General features: G+C 46.5%; 1 protein-coding gene across 1 annotated transcript; it reads right to left on the bottom strand.

The window, feature by feature from the left end:
- Positions 1 to 1561: 1561 nt before the first annotated feature.
- On the bottom strand, positions 1562 to 8861 carry IQCD (IQ motif containing D). Its single transcript, XM_063084171.1, has 4 exons — positions 8133 to 8861; positions 5137 to 5370; positions 3414 to 3485; positions 1562 to 1906 (listed from the first exon to the last, which is right to left on the bottom strand). Exons 1-4 carry the CDS (start codon positions 8859 to 8861, stop codon positions 1562 to 1564), a joined length of 1380 nt encoding a protein of 459 aa, XP_062940241.1.
- Between the last annotated feature and the right edge of the window lie 4665 nt (positions 8862 to 13526).

The following is a 13526-nucleotide window of genomic DNA, read 5'->3' on the forward strand; positions in this document are numbered from 1 at the left end:
CTGAGCTCAGAATATAGACCTTAGGTTTTTTTGTTTTGTTTTAAAATTATATATATGTATATACATTTTCCACCTTAAAAAAAATAATAATAATGCTAGTCAAGAACAAGGGTAAAATACAGACATTTTCAGACAAATAAAAACTGAGAAAATTAAAAGAAAAAAATGGCTAGGACTTTGCCAAGTGGAGGGTCCGAGAAGGGCAGCCAGTGACAAGTGCATCCGGAGAGTACTTGGGATGGAGCCCTGAGAGGGGTCACTACGAGATACAGCAAAGCCTCTGCTCAGATGGATTTGTGCCCAGAATCCCAGCATCCTGCCCTGATTGATCTGGGTGTGGGGGCTGGGCTTTGAGCCGCTCCTTGCCCCCATCTTCCCCTAAGGATTCCAGGGAGCCCAGTTGGAAGCCACATTATTGGTTTGGTTGCCCCACTTTGAGGAAGGGAAGAGTGGACACTGCCGGGGAGGGGCCCACAGTGGCCAGGACCAGGGACGCACATGCACACACCTGCAGAAATCAGACGGGCAAGGAGAGATGCTATCCAGCTGCACTTGGCACAGACACACTTTGCATTTGAAACAAGTAGGATATTTAAACTTCCTAAAACTTTCACAAAGAATTATTCCCACCCCCCTCGGTTTTTCTTGAAACATCCACTTCTCATTTGCCTTTTTCCCCTTACTTTACATGGGCCAGAAATACCTCTTTCCTCCCAACTATATTAAAGTTAACAATAGCCCAAGTGCATTGCTAAGAGGTAACTGACACCAGGCCATGGTATCCAGAAGGCAGATGGGAATGGTGGGGAATGGGGCGAGTTGTAGTCCCTGTACCATGTAAAGGGGGTGCTGCTGCTGAACTCTGGAAGACATGCAAGGCCCGGAGCATCTAGATGATGAAATTTTTCCAAAAACGACAGAAAGCTGCATTTCTCAAATTTTTTAAATGCCAGCAACTAATTAAAAAGTAATTGTTCAACTCCCTGGGCACCAACTAAAGCCAGTGTGAAGCTGCTGATTTATGACCTCTGGACTCCTGAGCTTTCACAGTGCTAGAGAGGGAAGAAGTTGTGGGCAAACTAATAATCTCAGATCGGTGCTATAAGCAGCCCGAAACCCAAGGCCCTACTCCTCTTGGAGTTCTCTACCTGCCTCTGTGCCCTCCTGTAGGCAGCTGTGACCCACACTCTGCTGCCCTGGTGGGTGATGTATCTGTCATGGCCATGGCAGCTTTCAGGCCAGGACAGAGGGGGCTATATAGCCCAGGGTCTGGTTTCCCATCGAGGCTAGAGTAAGGAATGGTTATCTATGTGCCAACACCTCAGCCTGTACGCTCCTCATGGAAACCGGGCGTCCACAAGCACAGACACACACCGCCAACAGCAGTGGGTAAAGTGAGGTTTATTTGTAGGGTGTTCCCTTGAATGTGGCTTAGAATGTTTTTTAATTTTAAAAAATCATTAAAGCTATGAATCACAGGGCTCTCCATTCCCATGGCTTCCTGGCCAGATCTCCGGGAGTACGAAGGGGTACAGTGGGTGCTTGGGGTTGGGAGCAGGGTTCATTTCTTGCCCTTGCCCTTGCCCCTCTCCTTGCCCTTTTCCTTGCCCCTCTCCTTGCCCTTCTCCTTGCCCTTCTCCTTGCCCTTCGCTTTGCCCTTGCCCCGCTTCTTCTTGGACCTGAGCATGGAGCGAACCAGGTAGCCCTTCCACATGGCCTGGATGAGTGTGGCCGCCCGCACCATGCGCACCATCTCGCGCTCAGCCTCCATCCTCTTCTTGGAGTTGATCTCTCGCTCCTCCTGGATCTGGGCGAACTCCTCCACCAACAAGTCGTGCCTCTTCTTGAGCTCGCCCAACTGGTCCTTCTCCTCCTTGTGGATGATCTCCAGCTCCTCGTACTCCTCCTGGGTGAGGGTTAGGGGGTGCTGGTCACCAGGAGTAGAGCACTGCCTCCCCCCCTCCTCCACACACCCCCACTTCCCAAATGGGCTTCTGCCCCAGCAATGCTGCCTATGCTAACTAAGCCTTTCTGTGTTGTGGCCCGGATGAGAGTAGGAGAGGTGATGGTGTCCATCCTAGTGCTGAAATAATTCAGGAAGGGAGAAAGAACATGGGCCTGTGCATTGGATGGATTTAGCTTTAAATCCCAGCTCTGCTGCACCATAAGGGACTTCACCTTTCAATCCTTCACCTTCCCTCATCTGAAATGTGGGGACGGTTCCAAACCTGAGGGTTGTTTCCAGGGCTAAACTAACTGAGGGATGGAATATACTGGACATGGTGCCAGGCACACAGTGGGGACACAAGAAACAGAAGCTGCAGTCCTGGAAGCAGTCGATTTCACAGATACCCAGACTAAAATGAACTATCTCAGGTGACCAAGTCCCAAAGTTCTTCCTTATGTCTAACTACAGTCTCTCTGCTGTAATTTATACCTGTTTTCCTTCCTCCCTTTCTTCCTTCCTTCCACCAACATCTACCAAGCATCTACCATAAGTGGAGCACTTCCAGAAGACACAGGGCTGGGTAGACAAGGTCCCTGCCAGCAAAGAACCCACAGCCCTCATTGGTTCCAGAGAAAAAGAGCACAGCCTGCAAAGCTCCCCTCCCCGGGGCAGTCATGGGCAGACAGAGCAAGGCCCTGACTTGCCCTTTTCTGACCAGCACACCTGGCTTTGGATCACTCAGTCTGATGTCACCTTCTGTGCTCCCCAGGCCTCCCTGTCCCCAAGTTGGGGCCATGGGCCACCGATGTTATCCCAGAGCTCCTTGGGGAGTTTGGGGGTGCCCCGATTTGTAGGCTCTGGATCAAACACAACAATGGGGTCTCATTGAATCCCCACCATGGTCCCAAGACAGGTATTATTGCCTCTGTTGATCAGATGCAGAAACAGGCTCAGGAAGGTCAGGTCACACAGCTGGTAAGTGACACTAGAGCGAAAACTTCAAATGATAATGGGGACTTTCTTTTCTTCACTGCTGTACCCCAGACCTGGAACATCTCAGGCACTAAGTAAAGACTTGCTAAGGGACTGAGTGAAGTGGTGGAGACAGGCTCACATCTGAGTCTGTTGGGGATGAGGCCCAGATTGTGGGGGTGCTGGCAGGAGCTGGGCCAGGAGAGGGCAGAGGAGTATGGGATGTGGACACTAGATGGAGCCAAGATTGTTAGACCCAGGGTCAGGCACTTTACTAAATGGCTCACAGCTTCTTCCCACCTCTTGCTTCTCAGCCCCAGGCTGGACAAATCTTTGAGACAAAGGGAGAGGCTGGGAAGGAACCTGCCACAGGCCTGCTCCAGGGTCTCTCTGGGGAGGCTCAGAACTTGGCCCAAACTATGAACCACCCTAGGGCTGCTCCTCCCATTCCTAAAGTATTTTGGGGAAAGTGCTCAAGAGAGACTTATTCTACCTGCTTTTCACCCATCTCCATATCATATTTCTGGATCCAGTTCTCAATTTCCGTCTCCACTTTATATTTTTTCTAAAAAAAACACATCCAATTAGTCATTGTTTGATGGGATACTATTAACAATAAACAGCACTGAGCACTCTGCACGAGTGGGCCCTGCGGTGAGTGCTTTCCATGCCTCGCCTATTGAATCCGCACAATGAGGTTCGCTTTCTCCATGTCACAGATGAGGGAATGGAGGCTCAGACATGTTACCTTACTTACCCAAATGACAGAGCTAATGGGTGGCAGAGCCTGGATTTGAAGCAATAGTTTTACTCCAGATATTCCAGAACATTCGAGGCAGAGGGAGCAGCGGGTGCAAAGCCCCTGAGGGGAACAAGCTTGTGGTGTTTAAAGAAAAGAAATAGAGCTGGTGTGGCTGGAATGAAGTGGCCAGGAGGGGAGTGGTCCCCGACAAGGTCCAAGGTCAGAGTGAGAGGCTCTCACAGAGGGAGGGAGAGGGGAGCCACTGGGTAGATTTGGATGCAGTTAAGGGATACGATCTAATTTTGTTTTTAAAAAATCAGCTCCCATATATACAATGGAATGTCATTCAGCCATAAATAGTAATAAATACATGCTACGGGGTGGGTAAACCTTGAAAACATGATGCTCAGTGAAAGAAGTCTGACACAAAAGGCCACATATTGTATGATTCCATTCATATGAAGTGTCCAGAATAGGTAAATCCATAGAAAGAGAAAGCAAAGTAGTGATTGCTAGGGGCTGGGGGAAGAAGGGAATGGAGAGTAACTTCTTAATGGATACAGTTTTATTTTGAAGTGATAAAAACATTTTGGAACTAGATATAAGTAGTACTTGCACAGCATTGTGAATGTACTAAATACCACTGAATTGCTCACTTTAGAGTGGTTACTTTTATATTATGTGAATTTAACCTCAATTAAAAATGAATAAATTAACTCCCTAATCCTACAGAATAAGAGTTCTTAACTTGGGCACCATGGGCAGGCTGGCTTCAGGGGCACTATGGCCCCCCAAGAATTGTCCACCAGTGTATGTACGTGCATCTGTGCTTTTTTTCTGGGGGAGAGGCCCTGGCTTCCATCAGATGGGGTTGTGACACTAAAAGAGACTGGGACAAGTATTAAAAAGGATGCCCTTTGAGAAGAAAGAGATTTGGAAGCCAGGTGCATGCTGGATCTGTGTCTTGGCTGAGATGATGAAGGTGGCAGATGAAGAAATGATATTTATTGATCACCTACTATGCACCAGCTCTCTGCATATCATCTCATTTAATTCTCATAACAACCCATTAAGACCCATTTTATCATATTCATTTTCCGGATGTGAAAACAGAGGCTTGCAGGGAACTGAGTAATGTGCCTGAGGTTCACATGCTACTTCATTCCTTTGCACGGCATCTGACAAGGTGGGTATCATCATCCCTGCAGGGTCAGAGGAGTTGCTGAACTTGCCTAAGGTCACAAAGTGAGCATGCAGCAATGCTGGAAGGAAACCCAGTCTCTCTGCCCCCAGTTTCCGGGCCTGTGTCACCCCCTCCTGCCTCCCGGGGACTCTGGCCCAGGTTTGGGCTTCCCCTGCTCCTGTTCCTTCCTCCTCTGCCAAGCCACTGTCTGGGTAGCTGGTGCAGCCAGGCTCTGTTGGAACCCCCTGCCGCAGAGTCCCACTGTCCCATTGTCCCTGCTTCCCAGGGCACCTTCCTCAACGCCTGCTCCGTCTCCCGGTTCTCCATAACCAGGTTGTGGTACTGTGACTGCAGCATCATCATCTCCTTCTGGATCTTGGCCACCCTGGCCTGCGAGGCCCGGAAGTCCGCCTTCTGCTGCTTCTCAGCCTCCTGCTGAGTGCGAAGGAGGCTGTTCTCTGAGAACTTGAGCACCTGGTGCAGGTGGTTCTTCAGTTCCTGGATCACAGTGTTCTCCTTCTCTACCTGGGCAGGAAGAAGAAAGGCTCTGTGGGTACCTACGCCATCGCAGAGAGTTCCAGGAGCAGCTGTCATTACTGGACCCTTCCCTAGGGCTGGCACGCTGCCTGCATCTTTATCATGCCAAATCCAACCCCTAACTCCATAAGGGGGGACAGGGACAGCCTGATTACAGATGAGTGAACTGCGGCTCAAGGAAGTGGATTCATAGGCATGGGGTTGTGCAGATGAACTGAGATTTGAAACCAGGCCTGTCTGACCCATGTTCTTGGCCTTTACCTTCTATCTCCTTCTGTGAGTGAGGGCACGGGCCTGCTGGAGTGAGGCCACGGGAGAGGTCTGGGACAGTGGCAATGTTGGGGGCACAGTGGGGGATAGCCCAGTTTGCAGAGACACTTGGCACAGTGCATGAAGGTGTGAGATAAACACACACCACAGGAATTGCCACTGGGCTTTCCCTTGAAGCCCAGTCCCAGGCTTGTCCCCTGCCTTGGGTCAATTCTAAAATAGGAGTGGGAATGGAAGACAGGGCTGTTTTATAAAAGCTCCAAAGGCTTTTCACAAATACTAGAGTCTCTGTCTGAACACAATGGTGCTGCAGCTGCCCCTGCCTGCAGCCTTGGGCTGGGGTCAACTGGCAGGAGGGCCACAGTGGATCTGAACTCACTTCCTGCATGCAATGAGCAAGGAATGAGGGGCGCCTTTTGGGCAAGCATATCCTGTGGGCAAGGCTTTGTGCACTAGGTGATGGATGGGTTTTAGGTCAGGCACTATTGCTAGCAGTCAGAGCTTTTCTGGTAGAATCCCCACACAATGCCTGACTGGTGTCACCCCCTCATTTTACACTGAGGTTCAATGATGTGATGAAATCTGCCCACCTGGAAAAAATGAAATTTGACCCCAGATCAATCCAACTTGAAAGCCCCAAGCTGGTTCCACCACCTGAATGAGACCAGCAAAGCCAGTGTTGGCCCTTTATCTGTCCCTAGATGATGTCCCCTCCAACCTTACAAGAGGTCTCTCCTGACCAAGTGCCCAGTAGTCTGTCATCTATTGACTCAGCAAATATATATCATGCCCTCTTTTGTGCTGGGCTCACTGGGAACACAATGGCAGGCCCAAAGAGGCAAGGTACCTCTTGTAGAGGAATCAGACCCAAGTCGAATAATCACACAAATATTTATAATCAAACTCTGATGAATGCCTTAAAGGACAAACTCAGAGAGAACTGAACAACCTACTGTATAGGGGAGGTAGGCTGGCAGACAGCTTCCCAGGACCTTGAATCTCTCATCTCTCATGGGGGATGAAAACAGAAGTGTCTGTGGCAGTGAAGGCTGGCTATTCTCCCATATCTGCTCTCCTAGGAGAGGCTGTGAAGGAGAATGTTTAGCTGGGAAGGTGGCCCTAGGAAGAGACTACCTTTCCCAGAATCTCTATCTACTGGATATGGCTAAGGGGTATGAATGGAAGTACTGTGTGTTATTTCCAGGCTGTGTAACCTGTGACCAAGACTTCTCCTCCCGATGGGGGAAAGCTGGAGCAGCCATTTTGGCCCGCAGTTAGAAGTCCCATGTGGGGGACAGCAGAGAAGCCTGATGGAAGAAGCCCAGACCCTTGACAATTTGGGAAGCAGAGCTGCCATACTCACTGTAGCTTTTTCATCAGAGAGAAATGCATTTCCATCTTGAATAAGCCACTATTATTTTGGGTATCTCTGTTATAGCAACCAAATCTATACTCATACCCCATCTCACAAGGATTTTGTAAAGATTTACAGAAAAAATGTATGTAAAGCATAATAAGTAGTATGTATCCAAAAATGGTGGTTTGGGATCATGCTATCCTTTCACTTCTTAAAAATTCTTTCAAACACCAAGGTCAAGGGTTCAGATCCCAGTACTGCTCAGTTGCCCTCCCAGAAAAAATTATTTGAGAGCTTCCACCCTTTCCACCTGCCCCTTGCTCTCAGGAAAAAGACCGCATTCCTTGATTAGACTTCAACGGGCCTGTGTGCTCTGTCTCCCACCCCTCTTTTCAGGCCTATCTTTGTCCCTTCCCTCTAGCTCACTGGCACTCTTTGGGTTTCTGAACCAGCCAGGCTTATTCCTATATCAGGACTTAGGTGTATACTCTCCCCTTCACCCAGAACAGGAGTCAGAAAACTAAGGCCCACAGGCCAAATCCAGCTGGCTGGCTGGCTGTATTTGTAAATAAGATTTTATTGGGACATAGCCCATTCATTTACATATTGTTTATGGCTGCTTTCACACTATAACAGAGTTGAGTTGTGTAGTTGCAACAGTGACTGTGCAGCCCACAAAGCCTAATGTAGTTATTTACTAGCTGGCCCTTTGTACAAAAAGTTTGCCATCCCCTGGCTTAGAAGGTTCCTCCTCACCTCACTTGCCTGGTTCACTCCCTCTCATTCTTCATGTCTTGGCTTCAATATCCCTGATCCTTTTGATCTAAGTTCAGTTCTCCTGTAACACTCCCTTATAGCACCCTGTACTTGCCCTTCATTATACTTCTCAAAAATGTAATTAAATGAGTTCTTTAATATCAATACCTACCTTCCCTACTGTGAACTTCATGAGGCTGGGACCACATGGGCTTATTTACTTATTGGGACCTAGTAAGTGCCCAAAACCATCTTTGTGGAGTTTTAGAAAGCTACTTAAATCATGGAGGAAAAATCAAACCACCAAAAAATTTGGGCCACTGAGTGTGGCTCTTTCCATGACTTGACCAACACTGTGAAGAAATACCTCTGCATCCCTGTTCTTCACTCTCACTGCCAATTCATTTTCAAGCGTGTCGATGATTTCTTGGTTCCTCCTATTCCGTCTACTGATGTCCTGTATGAACTGGGCCTTATCCCTGGCTTCCATGGGACTAGTGAGTAGCTTCTCAAACAGGAAACCCCGCAGTTCTATGAGGCTGTCAATAAAATGCTGGACTTCTGCACTTCTGGCCAGTGCCTGCATCTGCAGGAACCTGGCAGCCTGGGGGTTCCTGAGCAAGAGTCTCAGGATGTTCTTGGTGGAGTCTCTGACCTCTTGCATGAGTGGTGGGAGGCTGGATTTCTTCAACTCTAAGAAGAAGAAGCGGTCTCTGAGCCACCCTTCCTCCTTGGCTTCTTCCTCCTCCTGCAAATGCCTTTCTTCTTCCTTCAGGTAACTGACGTTTTCCAGGAGTATCTGGCAGAGGTCCTCATGCTCTCTTATTGCCCTCATGATGTCCTCCCCCAGCATTCCTTCCAGATCCTCTGGACTGGCTGCCACATATGACAGCAAAGTCACCAATTCCACCTTGTAGATGGCCTCATCCAGTACAGCCATGATTCTCTTAGCCTCAATGGTCGTGAGCTTGGCCTTAGAGGGGACCAAGGGTTTCAGTGGGTCAGCTGGCTTTTTGGATGGCTCTGTCTTTAGCCTTATTCTGTTGATGGCAGAGCCTTGGTAGAATGGGGCCACAGCGAGGATGTCTAAAGCCATTGTGTGAGCAGCCTTTGTCGCCTTTGTATGCCCCAGGAGATTGAGACTTTGGTAGACTATACTGGTCTTGCACTTTTACTGTCTCTGGCAACCCTGAGAAAGGAAGGAGTAGATGTTAGTAGAGCCATGCTGACATCTGCATGGCTAGTGTGGCCACAGCAGACACAACTATTGAAACAGTTCATTTCAGGTGCTCTCCCGCATTTACACTGAACCTTTATGTGAAAGCAAATTTTAGCTCTGTGAAGGTGTTAAGGCCATGAGGCTAGGAGGGCCATGTGTGGAGGTGAGTCTCAGGCACATATGTCAGGCAGAGACCAGCCAGAAAAAGAGGCACCGTTCTAAGGATCTAAATGCAGGGAACTGGTTACACAGGGGATGAAAGAGTGGAGAGGACAGCCAGGGGAAGGTGAAGCCATGAAGCAATTGCCAATGGCAGGAAGCCACTATATAAGGAGGACATGGTGAGCTTGGGGCCCAGGGTCACCTTGGGGAAGCTTGAAACACAACCATTAGCTGCCAGAGGAGTTAGAGCCACTGCCGGAAATGCAGCCCAAAGCAAAGTGTGGGGAGAAATACCCTGGTTTCTCCCTTCTTTCCACCCTCCTATCTAATGCCAGTGTCTCCCCTTGGCCAAACCCAGTGGGAAAGCATCTAACAAGGGGGCCTGGGCAATGCAGCCTGTGGGGATCAGCAGCTGAGACACAGAGCAGGACCAGGACAGCTAACAGTGAAGCTAAGAGCAAACAGGACCAGGACCAGCATGTTTCCACTGATTTTTAAGTATCGATTTAAAAAATTGGATGGGGGGAGCTATTGAACAATGACTTTGAAATACAATTTAAAGAAGCTGTTTCAAAATAAAAAATAAAAATAAGCTGTTTCACTAAATGCAATGTTGTATCCTGGATTGTTTCCTGGATGGAAAAAGGACATTAGTGGAACAACTGGAGAAATCCAAATAAAGTCTCTAGCTTAATTTCTTAGCCTGACAAACATACCCTGCTTATATAAGATGTTAACATTAGGGGTAGCTGAATGAAGGGCATACAGGAACTCTCTGTACTACCTTTTCAACTTTTCTTTAAATCTACAGTTATTACAAAATAAAAACTTATTTAAAAGACTGTTTCAGAAAAGTTCACAGCAGCAATCAGAAATCAATCATTTCTGTTGCCTCCATAACCAAATTGCTAAGAGTACTCACTTTGCAGCAGCCCCACTCTGGTTCAAGTCCTTGCTAGGGAACCCTGGGCTGGTTATTTAGTCTCCCTGACCCTAGGTTTCCTCAACCAGAAAATAGGAATCCTCAGGATCCATGGAAAGCTTCTATTGCAGGGCCTGGACACTGTGAGTGTACAATAAATAACTAACATTATTAGTCCAGGAAAACTGAAATCCCAAGTCCCGGACTTCAGTGATTTCCAATGCACCTATTGAATGCCTACTGCCCAGGGTACTGCACCTCCCAAATACCATGTCTAACACGGACCCCATCAGGTGCCCACCCTCACTCTGCTCCTTCTTCGTCTCTTGCCCCTTATCCTATTTACTTGTTCTCTGGGTTAAGTATCACCATCTGATGTCTCTATATAGACTTGTTTATTTGTTTATTGTCTGTCTTTCCCCCTCTCTTAAAAAGTAAGCAGCAATGAAAGTAGGAGCTTTGCTTTCTCCCCAGCACTGAAAAAGCTGACCATCATTTGGCGAGAGATCTGCTGCTACCACTTCCGGGTTACCTGTGCCCGTTTTGTTTTCATACTCTGTCTGTGGGTATGAGAAATGTTTTGAAGAAAGAGTTATTAGAACTCAATGAGTGAAAGACAGTTTTGAGTTTGAGTCACTGGGAGAGAATGGTAGGGCCCTTGAGAAACTAGGGAAATTGGGAGACAAGTCTGGAAGGGAGGACAAAGAGCTCAGTTTTAAACTCATTGAGTTCTAGCTGCCATAACTGCAGTGGACAGTGGATGTGATGTCTTGGCCTTCCTGTGATCCATTTCCTCTTTGCCAGGTGATAGCACTCCAGTTTTCCTTCGAGGAACTCATCCTCTCCCACTGTGTGAAGTCTTGATGGGCCTGTCAATTAAAGATCCCTGCCCTCTCTCTCCTGGGAGTGTGAATTCTGAAGAGAGGGACACATGGAAGGGAAATGGTGTATTCCTAAACATCCTGCTACCAAAGTCCCCAGAGCTTCCTTGGCTGTTGTCCTTTCTAAGGCCTGGTTCTTAAGCTTTGCATTCACCATTTGGCTTAGCCAGGATCAGTTTCTGTTGCTTGCAATCAAAGAACCCTGGCTGATAAAATATTGTATACAACAGACAGCACAAGATCAGAGGGCCTCCTGGGAGACCTAGGGGATGGAGATACAAATACGAGGGAGAAGGAAGTGATATGTACTTAAAGCCACAACAGATATCTTCAGTTCATCAAACCAAAGAGTAAACAGAGAGAAGGGGAGGAAATCAAGGAAACACCTCAAGTGACTAAGAACAAGGAAGAAAGGCAGGCCAATTGAGGTGCTGAGGATGCTTAGTTCCTTGGTGAGGCAAAATAGATCCCAACTCAGAAGCCTCTTTGGGAGATGATGGCTGAGCCCAAGGAGAGCATTATCTTATCTTACGTCACTTTGATTAACATCCACTTCCTGCTCGCCAATCTCTTGACTTTCTTTGAGGCTTCTGCTGAAAATAAAGTTTTAGGGCCAGTCACGGAGCTTCCTTGGCCTCTGTGAGCATGAAGGATCTTTGCCCCATGGCCACAGGATGAATGTGAACAAGGTATTTAATGAACGTACTTCTCCCCATTGTCCCCTAGGCGCTCAGGCATAAATCAAAACACCCAAATTCTTCGGAGATTGCAGCTGGAAGTGCAACGTGGTATGAAATGTTTCCAATTTGCTTTCAGCCAAATTACTTCTTTTGCTTTAAAGGGCAAACTTGTTTTCTTTGATTATGATGATACCCATCAGTTCTTGACAGCTCATTTGGGTGAACAAGAAAAAGCCGGTGGAACTAGGATTGAGGGGAGGGGAAATGCATCTGACTCTGATGACAAAAATCACTGGAGAATCTCCTTTCCTTGAATTCTAATATGATCATTTCATGTCCTTTTTAATGCCACCAACCTTAATATTTAAATCATTTCCAACTTAAGCCTCTCCTTTTAAAATTCCTGCCCTGAGAGTGAAGCAGGATTGTTAATGGATGGGGAACTTTAATTGGATCTTCCCTTTATTTGTCATTAATTCTGCTGATGAAATTTATAAATGGAAATATATCTTTATCATGCAAATTATACCTCATCTTCATTCAAATAGGCTTGTTGGATATTTTATTACTTTTCCTCTCAGAACATTTTGGGGAAAAAAAATATTTGAGTTAAATTATATATTTTTTCCCCTGGAGAGAAAAAGGTGGGAAAAACCCAACACCTACAACTACCGTACAAATCCAATACTGGTACATGGGGAAGTCAGAGGGTGTTAAAAAAAAAAAACAAAAACCCAAACCCCCCCCAAAAACAGTAGTGTCAGGGTGGATCTCCTTTTTTGGTGTTATTAGTACCACGCTCAAACCAACTGAGCTGACCAGCCAGCCCTTATTTTAAGAAATGCCATTTTAATACTAACTCACTCCTGAGAATTTACTATATGCCAGACACTGTTCTAAATGCTTTATACAAATTAACTCCTTTAATCCTCACAACAACCCTATGAGTAGATGATATTATTACCTCCATTTTATAGGTGAGGAAAGGAGGCAGAGAGAGAGGTTAGATGATTCTTGTTAGTTAACCATTAGTAAGTGACAGAGCTGGGATTTCAGCCTAAATAATCTGTCTTAGGAGCCTGCACCACATAATAACTATTTTGTCCAGTGTCTTGATTTTAAGATTGACTTTTATGGTGGACATAGCAGAGTGATTCTTTGCTGGAACAGTTTCAATGAATCTTTTCAAGTACAGACCTAGAGAAGAGATGTATTAAAGAGTTGGTTCCTATAGCTTTCAATCTATTTAACAACTACAAATAGAAATACATATTCTATTCAGATATATCTATATTTTTGTTGTAAGTATATATACATATATGTATATAATTAACAATTAATATATGCATGTGTATGTCTTTCACAGTTGAGCTGTATTTTATACAAACACACAAGCACACACACTCAATACATATACATATACCATGGCCTCAGCAGAAATACTGGGAGAGAATGAGGAAGTCAGGAACATTTCTGGCACTATGATGGGGTTCAAGGGTCATCATCAGCCTCAGTATCTCGAGATTACAGAGTGGAGGAGGTTCACAGGAAGGAGAAAGATTGCAAAAATCTGGCAAGGATATATGGAAGTGGTAGGAACTAGAGATTTTGTTGACTTAATACTGGGTAGGAAAATAAAGCAAGAAGATCTTTAAAAATAATATAGAAGGGCCGGCCCGTGGCTCACTCGGGAGAGTGTGGTGCTGATAACACCAAGGCCACAGGTTTGGATCCCATATAGGGATGGCTGGTTAGCTCACTGGGTGAGCGTGGTGCTGACAACACCAAGTCAAGGGTTAAGATCCCCTTACCGGTCATCTTTAAAATATATATATATAGAAAACCCATAAAACTCTTAGTAGAAAACATAGGGGTAAATCTTCATGATCTTGGATTT

Source organism: Cynocephalus volans, chromosome 2 (genome assembly GCF_027409185.1).
Source record: "Cynocephalus volans isolate mCynVol1 chromosome 2, mCynVol1.pri, whole genome shotgun sequence".
NCBI lineage: Eukaryota > Metazoa > Chordata > Mammalia > Dermoptera > Cynocephalidae > Cynocephalus > Cynocephalus volans.